Consider the following 21,922-nt stretch of genomic DNA (forward strand, 5'->3'; position numbering starts at 1 on the left):
TTTCAAAGGGTTTGAAGAAATACACTTTGCATCACAATCGGCTTGATGGGCCAAGTGAGAGAATGTTAGTTTTTTCCTATTAGTGTGGCTCATTAGCCTCCACGTTTTGTGCGTGTAAGACTCCACTATCAAATAAACCAATGAAGTAATATGGTTCATTACGATAACTAATTAGAATTATAGATGAATGAAAACTATTTTTGATAATAAAAGAGACATTGATGGACTAGGTGCCTTTTAATAATTATCTCTAAGACTCTCTTCTCTCTTCTATAAAAAGTAGAATACCCACCCCTTTTTCTTATGGTTTTAAGGGTTTTTCCATCAATTAAAGTCTCATGAATGCAACATGCATTAATGTTGTCAACTTCCAAAGGATTTGAAGAAATACACTTTGCATCACAATCGACTTGATGGGCCAAGTGGAAGAATGTTAGTTTTTTCCTATTAGTGTGGCTCATTAGCCTCCACGTTTTGTGCATGTGGGACTCCACTATCAAATAAGCCAATGAAGTGATATGGTTCATTACAATAACTAATTAGAATTATAGATGAAGGAAAACTATTTTTAATAATAAAAGAGACATTGATGGACTAGGTGTCTTTTAATAATTATCTCTAAAATCCTCTTCTCTCTTCTATAAAAAGTAGAATACTCACCCCTTATTCTTACAGTTTTAAGGGTTTTTCCATCAATTAAAGTCTCATGAATGCAACATGAATTAATGTTGTCAACTTCCAAAGGGTTTGAAGAAATACACTTTGCATCACAATCGGCTTGATGGGCCAAGTGAGAGAATGTTAGTTTTTTCCTATTAGTGTGGCTCATTAGCCTCCACGTTTTGTGTATGTGGGACTCCACTATCAAATAAGCCAATGAAGTGATATGGTTCATTACGATAACTAATTAGAATTATAGATGAAGAAAAACTATTTTTGATAATAAAAGAGACATTGATGGACTAGGTGTCTTTTAATAATTATCTCTAAGACCCTCTTCTCTCTTCTATAAAAAGTAGAATACCCACCCCTTATTCCTACAGTTTTAAGGGTTTTTCCATCAATTAATGTCTCATGAATGCAACATGCATTAATGTTGTCAACTTCCAAAGGGTTTGAAGAAATACACTTTGCATCATAATCGGCTTGATGGGCCAAGTGGGAGAATGTTAGTTTTTTCCCATTAGTGTGGCCCATAAGCCTCCACGTTGTGTGCATGTGGGACTCCACTATCAAATAAGCCAATGAAGTGATATGGTTCATTACGATAACTAATTGAAGAATAAAAATTTTATGTAGCCAAGCTTTTTCACTACTCTATACTCCCTCCGTCCCTTTTTTTGTGTCCAGTATTTCATTTTGGACTGTCCCTTTATAAGTGTCCATTTTGTAAAGTTATGAGGTAAAAGTTGGTGCATTGTCTATTTTGTCCCGAAAAGTAGATTTCATTTTGAAATGTTAGTGAGTAAAAGTGTAATGATGATGGGTAAGTAGGGAAAGTGAAGGAAAAAGTTGATGTGAAAAGTGTAATGATGATGTCTTTTTAATAAGTTGGAGTTACGAAGTAGGACACTTAAAAAGGGACGGATGAAGTATCTTTTTCACTTTGCCAATAAACTATTTCTCTTTCTTTTCCTCCAAAAGTGAAACTCATATCTCTCGATCATCTACAATTCAATCCATCGTCGCTGGATTAAGGTATTTCACTCTTCTTTCTTGTTTCTACTACCCACCCCCGAAAAAAAAAAGAAGGAAAAAATCATAATAGGAGGGAAGGAAGTCACCAATTTTTTTTCAAAATTAAGAGAGGGAATTGATATATTTTAACTCATAAAAAATGTAAATGGAGGGAAGTGAATGACGGGAACAGGGGGGAGAGAGAATGAAATTGTAGTGGACCCCATATTTTGATTATGAACTAGAAGTGATCATAGTGAAGCTTAACATTGTTAAGCTTAGCAACCTCTTAAGTAAATAATCAAAAGCTGATGTGTCAACTTTTGGTTATTCTTTTTTGATTATACCACTGTGGATGGCCTAAGACCCTCTTCTCTTTTCTATAAAAGGTAGAATACCCATTGATGGACTAGGTGTTTCTAATTAAGGGGTTTGTTCTCTCTAATCACGATGACTAACAAAGGTACGCTATTTGTTGTTCTTGACATGTGTTGAATTCAAGATCCTATTATATCTGTTTTCCACATAATACTTTTAATGCAGATATAGATTTACATCGGCTAGTGCCTAGTGATCAAGACATTTAGGAGCTTACTCTTCTTAAGCAGGGGCGGCTTCAGAATTTTAGTTGAGCGGTAAAAAGAAATGTGAGCACGATATAAAATCAACATAATTATTTTGGTTGAGATTAAATTAGTCCTAGTTTACTTTGTTTACTGAGCTATATTACGTACTTACTCAAAAACTCGAGTAAATTTCATCTTGCTAGGGCTATGTAAGGAGTAATAAAGTGCCGATAATATGCTAAAGAAAAATCTAATTAGATGAAAAAGAATACTCTACAAAATTGCGGTGCATTTTTTAACTCCAGAGGATTCGCTTGCCTTTAAGATAATTGTAGAGCCGCTCTTGCTCATAAAGTTTTAGATTCAAAACCTTCTTAGTGTCAATTGGGCTCCATGCAAGTGGGCGGTGGAATTGGACCACTACGATCAGCCGATGTGCGCATAAGTTGATCCAAATACTTGAATTATGTCAAAGAAAAACATTCAAGGGTGTCATTCCCTAGATTGAGCTTTTGCCAATGAGCATGCATGGTTTAGTTTATGCGTGCATGCAACTAATGTACAGAAAAAATACTTTGGTATTGGTATCTAGAACAATGGGTACCCACCTCCATCATATTTATACATTTTCAGTTCCTCCCTTTTAAACACTAAAAAACCAATCACCTATTATTGGATTCCACCTAATCCAAATGTGTTTGTAATTTGCGATAGCAGATTACGAAATATGGGGGTTTGAGCCCCCCCATTTTGCTTTCATTCAAACACAACAAAACAAGAGCAAAATAGGATTTGGTCATTAAACAAAGAGAGAAATTGAACCCTCAACAACATGTGTTGTAGGGCCTCAGTTAGTACCAAAACTTAGGGTTCTGCTCCAAAATGTCGGCCATTAGCCATTCTCAACCACGACAAGTCCCTCACTTCCCTAATTACAAGATAAAACTTGTTTTTCTGCTTTTGATTTTTCCTTTTGTTCTCCAAAATTGAATTGAAAACCTTTTTTTGTTTCCTGTACTTTGGAAGCGAAATCTGAATGAATTCCCCCCGTGTTTCATGGAGCCACCGGCAACGACTTGTTATGTATGGGACGTCGTCTTGTAACGTGGGAGTAATCCATCGTAAAAAAGTGTGACGGGTCGATCCCCTCCTTCCATTCTTGCATTGTTCCTGATCCTCTTGCACGAACCACGCCTGATTCTTTACGGTGTTGTTTACCTGGTACGCGGCCAGTCACATAAAAAATCTATATTTAGATGCATTCGATCTCTTTAATCAAATTTAGGATTAATAAAAGATAGGGTTGCCTACGGAAGCATGCAACTTCGGGAAATAATGATTTAAAGGTTTAAAAATGGGTGCCCGGCCAATCCTTCTATCATCTTCACGGCGGGCTTTTAAAATTAGAAAAAGATGAGTGGCAGAACATGGAATTTTTTCCCCTGAATAGCTAATCAAGAAAAAGAGAGAATGCCGAGAAAATGAAATAGAAGTTGAATATATATAGAGAAGAATTTGTTACATATTTACATCTGAAAGAGTTCGTTACGATGCAGTTGATGAGTAGAGAGAGAAATTGCAGGAGCAATTCGAGTACTAAGAGTCTAAGATTAGCTAGATATCTAGTACTAATATTAGCTCCGCCACTGACTGCAAGTCTGCAACCGCAATTGCTGATGTCGTAACTAATTTACTGGTGACGGCAAACTAACCACAACTGCTACTGCTGCTACTACAAAGTGACTTTAACTAAGACGAAGATGTAATGGCACATTCTAAATTGCAGAGTTCGCGAGTATTTCTTCAACCGAGTGACATGCACGAGAGGAAGTTAGGTGACAAGGATACAGCATGTAGGGTTAGTTCTTGCGAAACTTTGTCCTGGATTTAAATTGAGCCCCCTCCAAGTGGATAGTGATACGGATCCCCCTAGAGATCAGTCCAAATACGTTTAAACTAGCTTGAACACCCTGAGTTTTCAAAAAAAAACACATATAGAGGATCATCACCTGAAAAAGATCCCCTCAGTCTGTCGTATGAAGACAAGTTCTCTTTGCCGCCCGCATTGACTTTCACCTGTTTTACATGACACCTCTAGAATGAGATCGAGCATAAGATTCTAGTATTAGAATAAAAGTACCATGGAAGAAAATTTACGCGTACGTACCTCCTCAAGAAGCCTGAGCTTCCTCGGAATTGTATGGTAGGATGATTGCACATGAATCTGCTGAGAGGCAGAGGGTGTAAGCAAAACTGAGAGACTAACACACAGTGTTAAAGTAATTACTGTCAGCTCCATTGATGTGATAAGCCAGGAGAATATAGTTGAAAGGTAGATTTTGCTGTGGAGGCAGTCACTCTGGTATTGGGAGGTGGAATTTAAAGCACACAAAGGGGTAGACAGAGGTAGGAGAAGGAGAGCATACACAGAGCACAAAAAGTGGAGTTCCAAAACAAGTACTACCGAAATCCATATAAATTTTGGGGTTTATTTTTGTCTTGTCCCCCTATCACCGTAGGGCCCCATGCGCCTCTTGTTTTAGGGTGCGGCTCTTCTCCGGTCCAATGGTTTGGACCAGACGAGACAGTTCAGATCGAGGCCGTCCACTGGTTAATTTAATGGTTCCGAGTTTCTCATACATTTTTATCAGTAAGAATACACTTGTACCGGTAAAAGTGAAAAAATACATCCAAACTATTGATTGCAGCAAATTAATAGAGTACTGTCTCCTTGTATCCAAGAGGATCCATTCCCCTTGTTTTAATACGGAGTTGAGTAAGAATTTTACACGCCCATATAAGGCCCCATCAACCCAAATTGCTGCTATTTTTTATTTCACCTGGTAGAAGTTATTATCATTATCTCAATCAAACAAAGCAGCATGGACACCAACTTTCTAAGATTTTTATTCACAATCTTACCACACTTTGTTGGGGACCGTTTTTTATTTTCTCGGCAAAAGACAGCATTGTTGGTTATAACTAGTGAGGTTTGAACCCTTGTGAACACTTTGTTGGTGACCTTGGAAAAGAAGAAAGAGGGGCTTGAAACGGGTATAAGCCATTGTTACTGCACTTGCGGAAGCGTAAATTTTTTTCTTCTTGTCCTGAATGACCAGTTCATACTGTTCATTGGCATCGAAAGGCATTTGTTATCCTTAGCAAACGTTCATACCCTTTCATAAGCCCCATGTCCGTCGCACGAGGCACCTTTCCTTTCCCTTTTTTCTTTGTGCCCGACACGAGGCTTTGCCTCAAGAGGTAGTTGAGCGTGCAAGCTCCCCAAATGTTTTCCTATGTAACGTTGAATAGACTGCTAAATCACGTTACATTCTCATATCTCTGTGTATGTGCGTTTCGGTGCGTAATCCCCAACCTGCGCAAGTGTAACTACAGAACCGCTTTGAATTTGCAATGAGCTCATTGATACCATCTTATCATTCTACCTTCTTCGAAAGACCGCAAAGAAGCTCCTTGACTAAAAGGCAGGAGAGGGAAGTATGCGGACTCCATTATTTGTTGCTGCTTGTGGGTTATGGTAGTAATATAGATCTTTATTTTTATTTTATTTTTTTGGATACACAGTAAGATAGATCATTGCAATTTACTTTAAAGTTCTCAAACAGCCAACCAAATTTCGCAAAGTGATTTCTTCTTATTTGAATAACGAAGAACACCACTTCTTCGCGCAAGTCAGAAGAGGCTACGGGATTCATAGCCTTATGAGTCGTTCGGACCTCACATTCATGACATCTACAACCTTTTGAAAGGCTCTTCTGTATGTGAACAGGAAAGATAGATCGAAGGTATGCTCACTTGCTGTCTTGTTCTAAGGTTAAACGTAAATATTGTGACTATTGTTGTTCGAAACGAAAGGATCACGAATGGCCACGTTGTTCATTGAAAATCTTATCGGTACCTTGTGTTTTACTATACAACGGTTCTGAAGGTCATGAAGGTGCTTGGTGTTTACTAATTGACAACAAAGGGAGCTTTGTTGGAAACACAACTACATCACACTAAAACAGTAGTTTGACATATTAAATCATTCCCTCTGTTCACCCCGATCAATTAAAATAGGAACAAAAAATAAATTATCTGCAAAAGTGCGTCCATTTTGTCAGTAGAAGCAACAGATATCTACATTTCACTGTCCCATTCATTTTATTGGTTCGACGCGCCCAACGGATGAGCTTTCAACACCAAGGAAATCTCAAGTCTTCTGCATTTCAACAAACAGATGACAAAGGCCTACATGGAGAGGAGCAAATTTTATGCCAAATTGCCAACACATATTGATTCATTCAAAAAGTTCTGAATTCTGCTCCCAGCCAATGTTAAAGAAAAGGTACAAGTTTTAAGGGCAAATTGAGTAGGAGGACATACTATAAGTTAGACTGGACTAAAACTCCTATGGGGTTATTTCATTTGGACTTTAGACTAATATGCTGAAATTTTAAATATACTGTGACCAGGGCTAAATAATTCCATTGCAAAAACTTCGACAATGAAACTATTTTATTAGTATATGGCACAATTCTGCTATACTGGTCAAATAAATCACTACAAGATCAAAACATATCTGATTTCCTACTAAAAGCCAAGAGCAAATCAAAACCACTAAATTTACATGCTTTAAACCATACCTCAAAAGCTTAGATTTAGGTGCACATTGACACTCCAAGCCTAAGAAAAAGATCGCGATGAAAAACTTACGATACTAGATGGTTCAGAATGTAAAATATTGATGGCGTATATAAATAACCTCACAAACCCGAAATAAATACAATCGTTTAGAATCTACAGCAAAAAAGGCTGTGCCAGCCCCTCTGCCTCCTGCAATGTCTTCTATCAGCTTTTGCCATTCTTATCGGGCTGCTGTTCCATTCATTCTGCAATCTGTGGATGAAAGCAACACAAAAGTTAAAATGCAGGAATCAAAATAGTAGTTATGCTTGTGATTGCGCACCAAATGGAAAAACATAACTACTGAAACAAGTTTGGTGGAAGTTTACACGGGGAAGGCAAAAGATCGAATGCTGGTTGTGCTGCTATCTGACCGATGTGAGATACTACCAGAAGATACTATGTGCCCCGAGTATGTTATAAGCCCTGACACAGGATGAGTTGCCATGGAGAAACTTGTCTCGCCTTGATTGTGTTGATTTTCACTTGAAACTGACAAACTATCAGAAATCCCATTGTCGTGTTTATTCTCACTATCGTTCTTGAGGTGGGATTCAAGATCAGAAACATTAGGGATCTCGTCTCTGTCACTAGCTGCAGGTTTCAAAGAGTTGAAATCAAATGTGATTGTTCCACTCTCCACCTTGCTATCGTATGCCAAGCTGTTTGCAGGGTTGCACTTGCTTGATTCTTCAGGTGTTAAAATCACGGAAAGGGTTTCACACGGATGTTCAGTAAGTGGCATCTGCAATTCAAAATTTCAAACAATTCCAATCTGCAGTGAGCTCCAGATTTTGCAAACTCATTCTTGAAATCAAGTTGAATAGTTGGGTGCCAACTGCTGAAGTACAGCAAGAGGGTGGATATCCAACTAACACCTTTCCACTTTCTCATTTTTCCAACAAGACACTAGCTACCCAAATTATTGTGTAGGAAGAACACAAGTTGATTCTTTAATATTTCCCCTTTAATTGGACTGTTAGTTGGTCACATAATCCTGATATTAGATTTATAGACATGCTGAAACTAGGAAAAACTTAGGTACCTCAATTTCGAAAAGACAACATAAATTCTCATTCATGGATTACAGTCATTACACCACCATCCCACGTTAAAGTGGGTGAAAATTACTCGCCACTCTCATTGATTCATATTCTGGGGTCCACTATTCAAGTGAGCGCCAATCCAGTGGCTCTTAACATATGAACCAATGAAGGTGCTGAGTAAACAAATTGTTCTTAAGGGCCCTTAAACGGAGAGTTCTACCAATTCTTCCTTAAGAGTTAAGATCAAGATTTTGGATCTTAGCCAATACCTCCCCATAGTCAGTTGTTCATCAATAAAGGCGGGTAAGAAAAGTCCGAAGGCTTATCTCCCTCAACCTGTTCAGCTTTCGCTAACCTAAGAGCAGAAAGATCGAATTTCTAAGCCTAGGGCTAACACAGACTGCTTTATTGAAAGCTACAATAATGACTAAATGGATTTGGGCTATGAGACACAAACCTGAAGGAGTTCTTTGAGAGATTTCGTTGCATTTACCCTTCTTGTCACAAATTTCGCTCTTGAGACATCATCCACTTTCTCATGAGTTGTATTAAAATTTGCTTCATCTGTCTGACTCTGCACTGGAACCGTGGGTCCATTGTCATTTCCAATATCTTCGGCAATTCCATTTTCTGATGAAGCTAGCAATTCTGTCCCAACTCTCTCATTGGATCCACATACATGAGTATCAACCTCTTGACAGTCATCTTCCGATGAAGCTTTCGATCCACTGGGACTAAGCAACTCAATTTCCTTGGTCCTGCATTCACTAGTGTCAACCTCGTCAGAATCGTTTTCTGATGAAGATTTTGACCCACAGGAACTGAGCAATTCATTATCTTCTCGTCCTGTCAAGCAACCATATTTATTTTCATTTGAGGACAGGAAGGTGCAAAGACAATTCTCTTCTCGGCATTCAACCGAAACCTTGTCCTTGGAAGGGACTCCCTCGTCAATGCAAATGTCCTTGACAACATGAAAAGGATTGTCTTTGTAACAAACTAGCAACTCCGGCAGTTCACATTCCAAGACATTCTTGTCAGTATATGGATCTGTGTCAAACTTACCCATTTTTCTGGAAGGAATGGCACACGGGGCAACAGATTCCCTAAATCCAAGTTCATTTTGAATACCATTTGTGTCAGAATGAATTTCCATGTCCCCCTGAAACAATTCCTTCTTGTTGGAAGGAATGGCACATGGGGCAACAGCATCTCTGACTGCATTTCCATCGCCAGTGGTGCAATCTTCCACAAACATAATACATTCCAGCTCTGGAGTGTTACAAAATCCATCTTTGCCAGATGCCAACCGAGCTGTATCAGTATCACAGTTGTGATGATGACACAAGGCCCCATTCTGATTTTCCATCATGATTCCCTCCAGCTTGGCTGTGTCCAAAGCGCTGTTTTTGTTTGCAGACGGCTTAGCTTCATGCTTACGGAGAAGAGTTGACTGACGAAACAGAAGATCGTTATCTGCAAATGGACAAAAAAATCGATCTCTTATTCTTGCTTAAATGATTAAAAAAAACTTGAACTCCAAGGCATGCGTAAATTTAAAAGAATTTAAAAAAAGTTGTGTATACAAGACACATCCCCACAGTTACAAAATAGAACAGAGAAAAGATAAGTAATTGACCCACTATTTTGAAATCAAGTGACCATTGCATATTCGTATGCAAAAGAAAGTAAGGAAAAAACTGGGTGCTTGCATTTCTTATTAGAAAAACGACGATTACATCCGTACATTTAACACAACGAATAGAAAAATAGACCGCCAGAAAAAAGATTATGCCTTCAGCCCTAATTTCGAGGAAAGGTATTCAAGCATAAGTTTCCAAAAGCAACAGGATTTCAAGCAAATTATAACATTGCGGCATTACCAGGCTTCATCGTTCACACCCCGTGGGAGGGCTCCAAGAATTCTAACTGTGAAGCAAACATCCACTGCCTGGCTGATTTTAGCAACTCAAGAAACTCCCCTATCGAACCAATGAGAAGTTAAGCAAACATGAAATTTTCCAAAATCATGTAAATACTCATGCTACTTGCTAAAAGAAAGAATGAACTACATAGGTACCAACGAATCAAACTGTAAGTGTGTACCAATTAGTCATGTAAATTTTCCAAAATCCTGTTTCCTTGTCAATCAAACTGTAAGTATGTACCTCCGTGTACCAGGATCCTGATACCAATGAATCCCTAACTCGATTAAAAACTTTAAAACCAGAGGTAGTCTCAATCATTCACAAACTATAGTAGCCACTAGCCAGTGTACAAGAATCTCCGAGATACCAATTGAATATTCAAATTTTCTTAACAAAATCTATAACTTTACTTGAAGGACAAACTTCTCTCGACAGGACATACATCTAATGAGTATAAAAGAACTAAACAAACCATCCAAGAGAGCATAAATAGCACATCTTTGATACAATCTGAAAAAGTTCAGTAATTAAATGAATTATTCAGATAGAAAAAATAGAACTCTAGGATCATAGTGGAAAACCTGCCTGCCACAGAAAAAAGAATCCACCACAATTATTAAGCTAATGCAAGCAAGAAAAATACTTCTGCACGGCCTCTATTCTTTCTACCAGCACGAATGTATTGCTCAACAATGGGTCAAAAAAGTCTTTTTTTTAATGGTATATTATCTATGAAATCTTCATCTTAGCCCTTAGAAAAAGAAGAGAACAACAGAAAAGTCACCTCTCAAAAACTGCCACATACCCTTCACCCACTAAAAAATAGCACACTTTTGAATCAAAACCTGAGTGGCCTCCTTTTGCAGCAATCCCATAAATTAACCTCTTTGTTGACTTCTATCTCCAAATCTATACTTTCTGCCTTTCTCCTACCTAGGGTTTTACCAAAAGTAAGGTTATCCTTCGTAGGACCCTTCACTCTTGCTCTCAATTCTCGCTCAATGCTCCGACTCTAATCCTCGGTCTCACAAAATTTCAGTAGATTGGAATGTTTTCGTAAGTTGCTTTCATGCTCGTGCTCACGCATGCAGATCATGTGACTAGGGTTTGTTTGGTACCCATGGAAAAGAAAGGAAAGGTAAGGAAAAAAAATATATCCCCTTCCTTCGTTTGGTTTGAGAGAAAAAAGACAAAATAAATCAACAAATAAGGGCTTATGAACGGTAAATTTTCCCTTAAACTTTCCTCATACTTTCTTTTTCTTTTCCATAGGTACCAAACAGAGCGTACCCCCAAACAGGTCCCCCCACTACCTTACAAGTGAATTTGGTTAAGGGCCAAAACGATAGAATCTGAGATACCTCAATCAGAAAATTCCATCCAAACTTCACATCATTACGGAGTACAACTCTCAAAGGGCAAAAGAGTACCAATAGGAAGGACTGTGGATTTGGATATTTTGCACAAATTCACAAAATAATAATAATAATAATAATAATAATAATCAGCCGCACCTGTTTAATCAGGAGAAAATAGTTGCGACTCTGTTCTTCTTATTGCTTCAAAATTCACTGAAAAAAACGACATAAATTAAAAACACAAAAACAAAAACAAACCATAAAAGCAATCGACAAATACGAGATTAGGACACTGAAAAATCACCACAGCATTGAGTCTTTGGTAGATAGATGGGTATCAATCTGGGAATCTCAGGATCCAATTAGCAGAGAGAGAGAGGGGAGGTTATACGGGGAGAAAGAGAGACATGGGGAAGAGTGGAATTAAAAGTCCGTTAAAAGAAAAAATAAAATCACAGCCGGCTAGAGATGGCAAAAATTAAAATATTATGCCGGTAGAGAGAGAGAGAGAACAGAGAGAGTGGAGGGTGTTAAAATAATCCTACTCTAGCAATTTGAAGGGTCAACTCTCTCTCCCTCTCTCTCTCTCTCTCCCTCTGGAACCAAATGAGTGAGCACTCATTTTCTCTTTCTATATCTACAGGTGCATATCTCGTGCAATAAATTACACTATAGAAGAGGAAGCAGCACGTCCGTGAATGCGAAAAGGAACCCTAATTATTATTATAAATTAAATAGGCAGTTCCCGAATCGTTAAGAAATTACTCCTATTGCTCTATCAAAGAGATACTACTTCTGTATTTTAAAATTTTTAAAATTCAAACCGACTGCTGACCTGTAAAACTTTCCGTTTTTCGTTCGGCGGCGAAATCTCTCTGGCCTGACTTCTTCACCGGGGCCGGAGAAACCGGCGTCGTCTTCTGATCTTGGTTGAATTCGTCTACTAATAATTATGTGGGTTTGGGAAGGGTTAGAAGTGGAAGTCAAAATATTTGGAGGAAATACTACAAACGAAAAGACAAAAGGTGTTTGTAGTAGTAGAAGTCAAAAAAGGGCTGAGCTTTTTGGTTTTGTGGCGGAGGAAAGGTGGTTTTCGTTTTCGTTGTTGCCGGGAAATAGACAGGCCAGGCCGGATGAGAGAGAGAGAGAGAGTGCAACTTGTGGCAGGTCATATAAATCGATCAAATCGATTTGACAGACGAGGAAGTTGTTTTTTCATTCGGAAATGTTAATTTTTAGTACACGACTGCAGCAACCATTCTACGGTATAAATACTCGTACAAATTCACTCATATTTACGGTGGATTCCGCGCACATTCTACTCTTTTAATGGGTGTGGGCCCATATAAATGTGAGTGAATTTGTATACGTATTTGGACGCATCAGATAGGATACGATACATGAATCTGATCCATTAAAGTATCAATGAAAGATAAATAATCTGAATCGTCCAGTAATCTTTCATGAACATTTTCATTGATCTTAACATTTTTCACGTGTTTGTGTAAGTACCTATGGTGCTAACATTTTTGCCAACTGCAAATTCGATCACAAATACTCCAGCATTATAACCGTCACAATGTTACGAGTTTTACGTCCATCAAATGACTATAAAGGCGTTTACGATTGGGTTTATGGCCGGTATCTATGTTTATAGCCCTACTGTTTTTTATTTTATTACTATTCTTTCTTGTTCTTTTCTTTGAAAAAATTTCAAAAATACCCATAAACTTTTTCCCAAATGTATCCCGTAAGCACCCAAACTTAATGAATTCAATTAGATGCCTCACGTTAATTGAAGTGGAAATTGCTGACTTGGATTTGACATGGTCATTTTTTAAATGCCACGTGGTTAACAAAGTAATGTTGTGTAACTCCACCCAAATCCATATCTTTTGTACCACATAATCAAACCAATACCATGAACCAGACATACCCAAAACCACAAACTTCTTCTCCCCCTCTTTATTTGTTCGTACCCAACTGTGTACAACTCCAATATCACTAGCAACTCTGGGCTCTCCAAAACCCAACTGACAAATCAAATAGGCAAGTCCAATCCAATTCCATCTTCAATTTGATGGAATTTAATGGGAGGGGCCTAATTGAGCAGTATTCAACAAGTTCAGATGTCTAATTGAAGTTGTTTTAAGTTTGGGTGCTCTTAAAAAAATGGGACATTAGAGGGAAAGTTTAGGGGCATTTTTGAAATTTTCCCTCTTTCCTTTAGTAAGTAGTACCATCCAAGTGACCCACAATTAGTTGAGACAGTGTAATAAAAAAATGAGTAATTAGTTGAGATTTCGTCATTTTGTAGTATTTAATAAGCACAGCAGTAGTTATATTCACTCACTATCGCTCAACAAACCTTTGGACAGTTTTGATTCAAAAATCCCAATCAGATAGTTGTTGCCTCATTTGCTATGTTTTTGTAGTATTACTTTTCAAGTACTCATTTAGAAATTAATTTAGATAGGGAAATATTTGGGTCTAAGCTTAAAAAAAAATTAAAATTAAAATCAGCTCAATGGGCTGAAAATAACAAGTGTGTGAATGTATATTAAAAAGTATAAAAAAAATACAGAAATACATATTTTTCTTGTCTTATTGTGTGTTTAGTGTCAGCCTAGTAAGCTGACAATAGAAAGACTGAAAAAAAAATTAAAAAACATACTACTCACTTTGTTGGTGCTATCCAATTGCCTTTGATGAGATGAAGGGGATGTCCAAATTAGTGATGGTTTGTTTAAGGGTTCGTTTGGTTTATTGGTTACCCACCCACTAATTAATTTTTAAATGGTAATCTTGTTTTATATTTTACTAATTAGGTTTAAAACTATATCAAAAAATTACATTACCAAACAAGCCTAAAACATTTTGAGTAGCAATTTTGGCTTTTTAATTGGCATTACCCTTTTTCAGGTCCATTATTTATGATTGCAGATTTGCAGTTGCAGAACAACTGCTTTTGTTGCAAAGTGAAGATATGCTTCCTTTGAATTACAATGGACAATTACATCCAGAGTTTTAATTTTCTTTTAATTGATACGAACCTCTCATGTGAATTTGTATCATGATCCTCTAATTTTTACGGCCATTACCTACTCAATGAGACCAGTAAAATGAACAATTTGGTTTCTATTTTTTAGGCCGGGACGAGAGCCATATAAAGGGCACGACAATTTTTGCTCTAGCCAACTCACAGCAAGATATCAAGATGTAAGCGTTAAACTAATACGCTCTTGTTGAGCTCATTCTTGTATCGGGAAAACTAGGTAAACAATGTGACAGCACCTCTCGAACAAACCTAATTATAATTTTCTCGGAGGTACAAAGTTAGGTCACATAATCTTTGAGTACGACTTTTCTCTTCCTCTCTCAAATCTTCTCTACGCTTCTGTTTGATCTAAAGTCTAGCAGCAAATTATAATAAATTGAGATATTTCTTAAAGACGCTGTCATTTACGCTCGTTCTCACCCACAAATATGCAAGTTATGCCACTTATAGGTACAAACTGTTGATGGTAATGATGCTTTGTGTAAACACACACACACATTGGCCACTACATTTACTTCTGTTCTATTCACACCATGCCTGACTGATAAACGTAAAGACATTCTCATCTCTCAGTAGTCATTTGTTCTTTGTAGCGTTTAAAAATTACAAAAGATAGAAACCAAGACAACCTGACCATGAACCCCTCCAGAAAAATGAATGAATGGTCCAGATTTAATAAACTCTTCTAGGGAAGAGTTCTGGACCGTTGATTTGTTGTTATTGACAGTTTAAATATTTTCTCTTTTTTGAACCGTACCGGGTTTGTTTAAAAATCTATAAATCCAAATACACATTGAACACGAATCTTGAGGTTCATTTAAGAACACCATTCTACTTCGTACTCCTCGTCCTCCTCATTTACTATCGTTCCCATCAAATTCTGTAACCTGAAATGAATCTGAATTCATCAGTATTAACTGCCACAAAGATTCCATGTCCAAAGTTCCCAAAGTTAGTACTCCGTACTAGTATTCATTAAAAGGTGTGGATAGGATGAGTTAGGTAGGTGGGTCATTGGTGGGTGATCCGAATTTTTATGGTCAGTAATTGACGTGTCAAAGATACTAGTACTTCTGTTGCAGGATAGCCTGGCACATTTTTTTTTTTTAAGGTAAATTTCACTTTCCCTGAGATTTTTTTTAATGATGGAGGATACTCCCGTCAGGAACGAGAAATAACAACGAACCAGCTGTGGTTTTTGTGTATGTTTCACCGACACTCCCTATCGATAATTGCTATCCAAGCACGTGACGAAATGAGCCGAACTTGACTTATATCTACAAAGTATTTAAAACTATTAACTCTCACTTATTTTGAATCAAAAAATGACTTATTTGCCCACGGGAGGAGCTATTTTGAAAAAACAAAAAGGTTAAAGATTATGAATAACTATTTATTTTTTAATACTCAGAAAATAGAGAATTGAGTTTTTTATTTATTTATCCATATTCTATATTATAAAACAAATCGCTTTCCGTTGAAGATGTCTAGGCATATAAACGAGAGCAACTTCTGCAACCGTTAAATCACTTCATGTTAAATTTTTAGCCATCATATCATTTTTCATAATAAATCAATCCCTCTATATCCTCACTTTTTAGGTAATGCATCTCTCTATATATAAATGCTGTCTTTTTATCATCAAATAGAAAAATATCGCAAAATGATAACTGACACTTTGTGTAGATTACATTGATCACGTAAACTAGCCAGGTAAAACGGATAATTTATTTAAGTTGATACAATGTTACATTCCGACGTGCCTTTAAGCACGGACATGCGCTAGTTTTATTATAAAACGGGAAATTTGCCAATATAAGATACTTTTGGCTCTCTATTACATGTTTATAATTAATCGAACAGTTGATTGATGGGCGTCGGTGAAATAAATATTGAAACCACAATGGACTTACAATAGTTTCTCATACGTTAAAGGTATCTGTCATTTGGCTGATTTCAAGGGCGTCCTCAATAATTGTTTCTAAAAGAGCTTAAAAGACACCTAATTAAGAGTTAAATAAAGTTACCCAAAGCTCAATGACGAGTTACTATAGATCTTATAACAACAGCGAATCGCAATATCCAGGATCTTATTCACATGGTCTTTAAAAATGTCGTGACCCTCGCTCTCGGTTTTTGATATGTTTAGAAAACGCTTTCATGCTCTCATCCTTGCACGCGCACGCAAATTAATCTGTATTTGTTTTGAAATTACTAACTATTTATTTTGAAATTTTCATAACTTAGCCCCCAGAAACCTCAAACCAGAACCAAGTCCAGTTACAGCTTGCTTGAGTTAATTCATGCCCCAAGTTTGAAGTTTGAAATGGACATTGGGAGGCCGAAACCCCATCTACACGTGCCCTTGTTTTGTTCCAGCACTGTCACATAGTTCAACACATCCATATTGACAATTGGGCACATCCCTTTTGGCGAATGGTGATGGAGACATTGTCGGCCAAATTGGGATTTTGACAAACAATAATACTAGCGACAGGTTTTTTATTTTTTATTTTCTTTTTTCCCAGACGGTCAGGATGTCCAACCAACTTACGCTTACCTTAACTAATTCCTTTCTCGTTCCAGTCAAAAGAAAGTTATCCACACCGAGAATAGAGAGTTCACAAGAAACTACTAGCAACCAGTACTTTTTTGCGGCCTGACTTCAAAAATCGAATCCTGATCAATTATGCAAAAAGCAAATCAATCAACCAACCGGAGTCACCTTGCAGCTTACCAGCAAGTTACAAGTTTGCATCTCATTTAACTCATCCGGTGTGGAACAAATTTTGAGAGAGAGAGAGAGAGAGAGAGAGAGAGAGAGAGAGAGGCCACTTTAGAGAAAGAAGAGTTTGCCTACAGAAAGAAAATCCCACAAAATAATGCTAAATCAGAGTCAATACAAGCAAACACAAACACACACAATACAGAGAAACACAAGGATTTATTTACGTGGTTCCCCAATAATCGGGTACGTCCACGGAGGGGCAGCGGATTCACTATATTTACTGGAGGAGGATTACAACAATCACTCAAACTCACACAGTATTGCCTCACAATCCACTCGTGTATCACTCTCTTCTCTCTGATTTCTGATACAAAAATAAGAACTAGGTGTTTGTCGCCTCCATAAGGCCATTTACGGTCTCAAGCAAGCTCCACGAGCTTGGTTCCAACGATTCAGCAGCTTTCTTTGTCACTACGGCTTCATTTGTAGTCGGGCAGACTCTTCCATGTTTGTGTTTCATTCTTCTGCTGGTACTATGGTCCTCCTTTTGTACGTTGATGATATTATCCTAACTGGAAGCTGTTCTTCGTTACTTCAGTCTTTCATTAATACCCTTAGCACTGAGTTTGCCATGAAAGACTTGGGGAATCTTCATTATTTTTTGGGTATTGAAGCTAAGCATACCCCTAATGGTCTTCATCTATCTCAGTCAAAGTATGCCCTTTCCATATTGTCTCGGGCAAGCATGGTGGATGCGAAACCATGTTCTACTCCCGTGCCTTCTGGCTCAAAACTGTCGTTGCATGAAGGTGATATTCTATCAGATCCGTCCTTCTATCGACAAATTGTCGGCGCTCTTCAATATCTCACGTTGACCCGACCCGACATCACCTATGCAGTTAATCAAGCATGCCAGTTCATGCACTCTCCAAGGACAGTACATCTTACTGCTGTCAAACGCATTCTTCGCTATATCAAAGGCACCATCGAACTTGGCATTCACTTTGAATGTCCCTCTTCTCTTACTCTTACTGCCTTCTCGGATGCTGACTGGGCTGGATGTCCCGATTTGCGTCGCTCTACAACTGGGTTTTGTATCTTTCTTGGTTCGAATCTCATTTCTTGGTCTTGCAAGAAACAACCTACAGTTGCACGTTCTAGCGCTGAAGCCGAATACCGTGCCCTTGCTAGTACAGCTGCAGAACTTCTTTGGCTTCGTTACTTGTTACGTGATCTTCTTGTTTCCTCCTCCCCACCTTGTTATCTTTATTGTGATAACATCAGTGCCACCTATATGGCTGCTAATCCAGTTTTCCATGCTCGCACAAAGCATATTGAAATTGACTATCATTTTGTTCAGGAATTAATTGCCAAAGGTATTCTTCAGGTGCAGTTCGTTCGTACAGATCACCAAACAGCTGATATCTTCACCAAGGGTCTGGCTACTTCGCGCTTCCTTCTTCTTCGAGACAAACTGATGTTACGTTCCCTCCTCATCAGTTTGCGGGGGACTGTTAAGTGATGAGATTTGAATACTATAATTTAGGAGTTTGTATACTGTAATTTGGGGATTTGATTGATCCCTGTAATTTGGGGATTTGATTGATTCCTTCCTTTATAGCTGCTCTTGAGTCTTCCACGGATGATTATATATATTGTACTCCAAGAATGTATCAGACATGAAGTGTAATACAAAAACATCCTCTTAAATTGAGTTTTGTTATCTTTCAATCTTTGTCTCTTTACATAGCCAGAGGAGACCCTGTTCATTACTCACACTTTTGCCATGGTAGTCTCCCTTCATTTACTCCAAAGGAGGCTGAAGGATACTGAAGGATATCAGATGAAGATTTGGGAGGCTCCTTGTCAGCTGAGTAAATGCAGGCATGGGTTGGAGCCACAAAAGTCAACAAATAATACTAAGAATCAATAAAGATTCTTGGATCCATACACACCAAAAGCCATCCCAAGAGTGTAAAGATTAATTAAAATTGTTCTGTCTAATAAAAACTTTAATCTAATACTCCGTATTAAGCGTAGAGTCAACCAAGGTGGAGAGAGGTTGCGGTTTTCTGCCGTCGCATGGTTCTTGACTCCTAGAATAGTAAAGAACCAAGCTACAAAGCACAAATACTTCTAAAAGATACTCGTATACGTATCGTGTACGTATCAGATATTGATAGTCATTAGATATATTGTATATACGTGTCTGGTATTTCGCATACGTAGCCGATATTTGTTACACTCTCTGTCCTATTTTCTTTCTATGGGAGACCGTGTAACTTTGACCTCAAAAAATAAAGTACTTCCGAAATTAATCTATAATTTTTTTTTGGCCACCGTTTAAAAGATCTCAGTACTTTCAAAACACACACAAAAATTCCACAAAAATTCTCGTCCATACTTTTTTTTAAAAGTTAAAAGGGCACAATTTTTCATGGGGAGCATTTAAAAGTTTAAAATGGGACAAAGGAAAGTAATATTTTCTGTAAATCCACTAACTATCAGTTAATTTTCAGATACACAAGTTATCCATCGAGACTTTTGGAGTACTAAATTGAGGTTGTGATATTTGCACAATAAAATACTCCATCCCTCCCAAAATCTTTGGACTTTTTTGATATTGGTGTTGTTCTTTGAATTCTTATTATCTTCTAATATGAATCTCTAAAAATATGCAATATGGATCTTATTTGATAGTTTTCAATTAGATCTATAATATAAAGTTTTCAAAATTATGAAAAATATCATAAATTGAGAGATATAAGAGTTTAAAGAATGACGCAAATATCGAAAAAGTACAAAGATTTTGGGACGGAGAGAGTAAGAAAATCAATAGTTTCTCGATAGATAAAATATTGGTTTTTTATCTGTGTAGTGGGCGAAATTGAAAGAACCACTGGGCCTGACAATAGAGATTCACTGGGCTCAATTGGGCCGAATGCACAATTGGCCATTAGGCCGCACGGACGACCCAACTGTTTCGCTTAAGCCCAGTACTGCGTGAGTCCAGTCTGCGGAAACCATAAGGTGAGGCTGGGCAAGAGCACGTCCGAACCGTGAGATAACTTAGCAGCCAGCTGGGTTTTACTCATCGTCCCACTGTAGTGTTTCGAACACCTGTGTTTGGCCACGTGGACATTGAGCATCATGCATGGCTTTTACGTACCTAAAACGTTTAAGGGTTATGTCACAGGACTCGTGCCTAGCACGGACTTACTTGGGAGGCAAGACAAGTATACTCGTTCTATAAAGCCTTATGTATAAACTCTAAGAAGCTATGCGGTTTCTAGATATCATATCTGTACTTTGACTTTCTCCACTCTCAGTATCTAACTTAGGCATGGAAATGCCCTTCTACTGAATCCAATCAAACGGTGCTAACCGGTTCCTTATTTTTGCAAATTAGCTTGTCAAGATCCGAGTTCCGGACAAATCACCACCCCACAATCTGGAGTCAATCCCACTTTCTTTGCTAGTTAACATTGGTGTTTCATGCTGGTAACTTGCACATTCTCCATGTAATAGCCTAACCAATAGCTTCACAATTCTAAGTTCACATTCTTGTGTTGGAACCAGCCCACCACTGCAACAAAGTCGAAAAAACAGCCTAAATAACAGAGACCAGGTTTCAGAGTACGTTATTTATAGCTTTCCTTTTTCAATAGCAGTTCACAGATTCACAGTAGCAATCCTGCTAAAACAAGTCTGCCAACCAAAAATGGGAACACTCCACAAACCCTTAATTCCACAGGAATAGAGAGTAAGATTCTATCTCCTCTCCTTGCCGAGCAAAAAAAAAAGATTCTATCTCCTCATGCGATACACCCCAGCTTTATGAATCGTTGAAAATTCAAGGCGTGATTTTATCGTACTCCCTCCGTTCCAATTTGTTTGTCCAATTTGAAAAATCCAACTTATTTAGGGGACATAATCATTACACATTGAAAAGTTCAAGTTTCCTTAATTGCCCTTCGATTTGAATTGCACTTGTCTCTTCAAATCAAGAAAGGAGGGTAAACTAGTATTTTTATAGGACTTCCATATGAGATTTTGTAAAATGGACAAACAAAATGTGACAAGCAAAAGAATGGGACGGAAGGAGTATTGATTAGATAATTATTAGAATGAGAAACACGTGAACGGAAATCGGTGTTTGGACAAAGATGCGAAAGACAAACTAATTAAATGAAAGACTGGTGTAAGAATGACTAGGAAAAAAAACCAGAGAAGAAGAGAGAGAGAGAGAGAGAGAGAGAGAGAGAGGAGGAGGAGGAGGAAATTTTAGGCATTCTTCAACGAGAGAGAGAGAGAGAGAGAGAGAGAGAGAGAGAGGAGGAGGAGGAGGAGGAGGAAATTTTAGGCATTCTTCAACTTCGTTACCAGCTTCCTAGTCAGTTGAGTTCTTTCTAGATGAGTTCCTTCTCTGTCCTCACACAGGTTTCCCCTTGGTTTTCCCTCCAGCTTTCTTATCGCATCAGTTTGGAGGTTGTTTCTACTTGTGTAACATATTTGTAAGTTCAAACCCGTGTGACATGACTGAATTGCCAAGATCCTTTTTTGAAGTAGAAGAAACCACCACCGCGATTCTACACCCTCAAGAATGAGGAGAAGCTACACGGTAGAGTTACATGAATGACTTGGTTTGTAGTCAACCTTGGATTGTTGTTTTCTGCCCTTTCGGTAGTAACGGCATACGATCTTTGGTGTGAGGGGCGCTCCCTTTGTGGGGTTCTTCTTGCTCCGTAGTGATGCTTTTGGGGTTCTTCTTATAATTCTTTTTTGCTGTTTAAAAAAAAAAACATTAATTATTTAGTTCTACCAGGTAAGATATCAGTTGGGCCAGAGAACAAATGTGCCTTCTGAGCTAGTAAG

The 21,922-nt window shown here is 37.9% G+C and overlaps 1 protein-coding gene across 8 annotated transcripts; it reads right to left on the reverse strand.

Annotated features, from left to right (window-relative positions):
- Positions 1-3,121: 3,121 nt before the first annotated feature.
- LOC131300080 (uncharacterized) lies at positions 3,122-12,465 on the reverse strand. 8 transcript variants are annotated; one of them, XR_009190863.1, is made up of 10 exons: positions 12,097-12,465; positions 11,418-11,474; positions 9,859-9,957; positions 8,433-9,451; positions 7,259-7,674; positions 7,018-7,142; positions 6,890-6,929; positions 4,411-4,467; positions 4,253-4,319; positions 3,122-3,461 (listed from the first exon to the last, which is right to left on the reverse strand). XR_009190863.1 is itself a non-coding variant. In XM_058325743.1 (7 exons), exons 3-6 carry the CDS (start codon positions 9,866-9,868, stop codon positions 7,037-7,039), a joined length of 1,551 nt encoding a protein of 516 aa, XP_058181726.1. In that variant the 5' UTR covers positions 9,869-9,957; positions 11,418-11,474; positions 12,097-12,465; the 3' UTR covers positions 6,726-6,929; positions 7,018-7,036. The 8 variants fall into 8 exon arrangements, 7 of the variants coding, with proteins under 7 accessions (XP_058181726.1, XP_058181729.1, XP_058181723.1 ...); XM_058325743.1 differs by lacking the exons at positions 3,122-3,461; positions 4,253-4,319; positions 4,411-4,467 and having other exon boundaries at positions 6,726-6,929; XM_058325746.1 differs by lacking the exons at positions 3,122-3,461; positions 4,253-4,319; positions 4,411-4,467 and having other exon boundaries at positions 6,726-7,142; positions 8,433-9,428.
- Between the last annotated feature and the right edge of the window lie 9,457 nt (positions 12,466-21,922).

Source organism: Rhododendron vialii, chromosome 9a (assembly GCF_030253575.1).
Source record: "Rhododendron vialii isolate Sample 1 chromosome 9a, ASM3025357v1".
Classification (NCBI taxonomy): Eukaryota; Viridiplantae; Streptophyta; class Magnoliopsida; order Ericales; family Ericaceae; genus Rhododendron; species Rhododendron vialii.

Bases quoted from the DNA above. Each gene is read 5' to 3' on its own strand.
- LOC131300080 (XM_058325742.1), bottom strand. The intron at 7,675-8,432 runs GTTTGTGTCTCA...TTTGAATTGCAG, and splicing joins CTCTCAAAGAACTCCTTCAG to ATGCCACTTACTGAACATCC. The intron at 7,143-7,258 runs GTAAACTTCCAC...TTTCATCCACAG, and splicing joins CGATCTTTTGCCTTCCCCGT to ATTGCAGAATGAATGGAACA.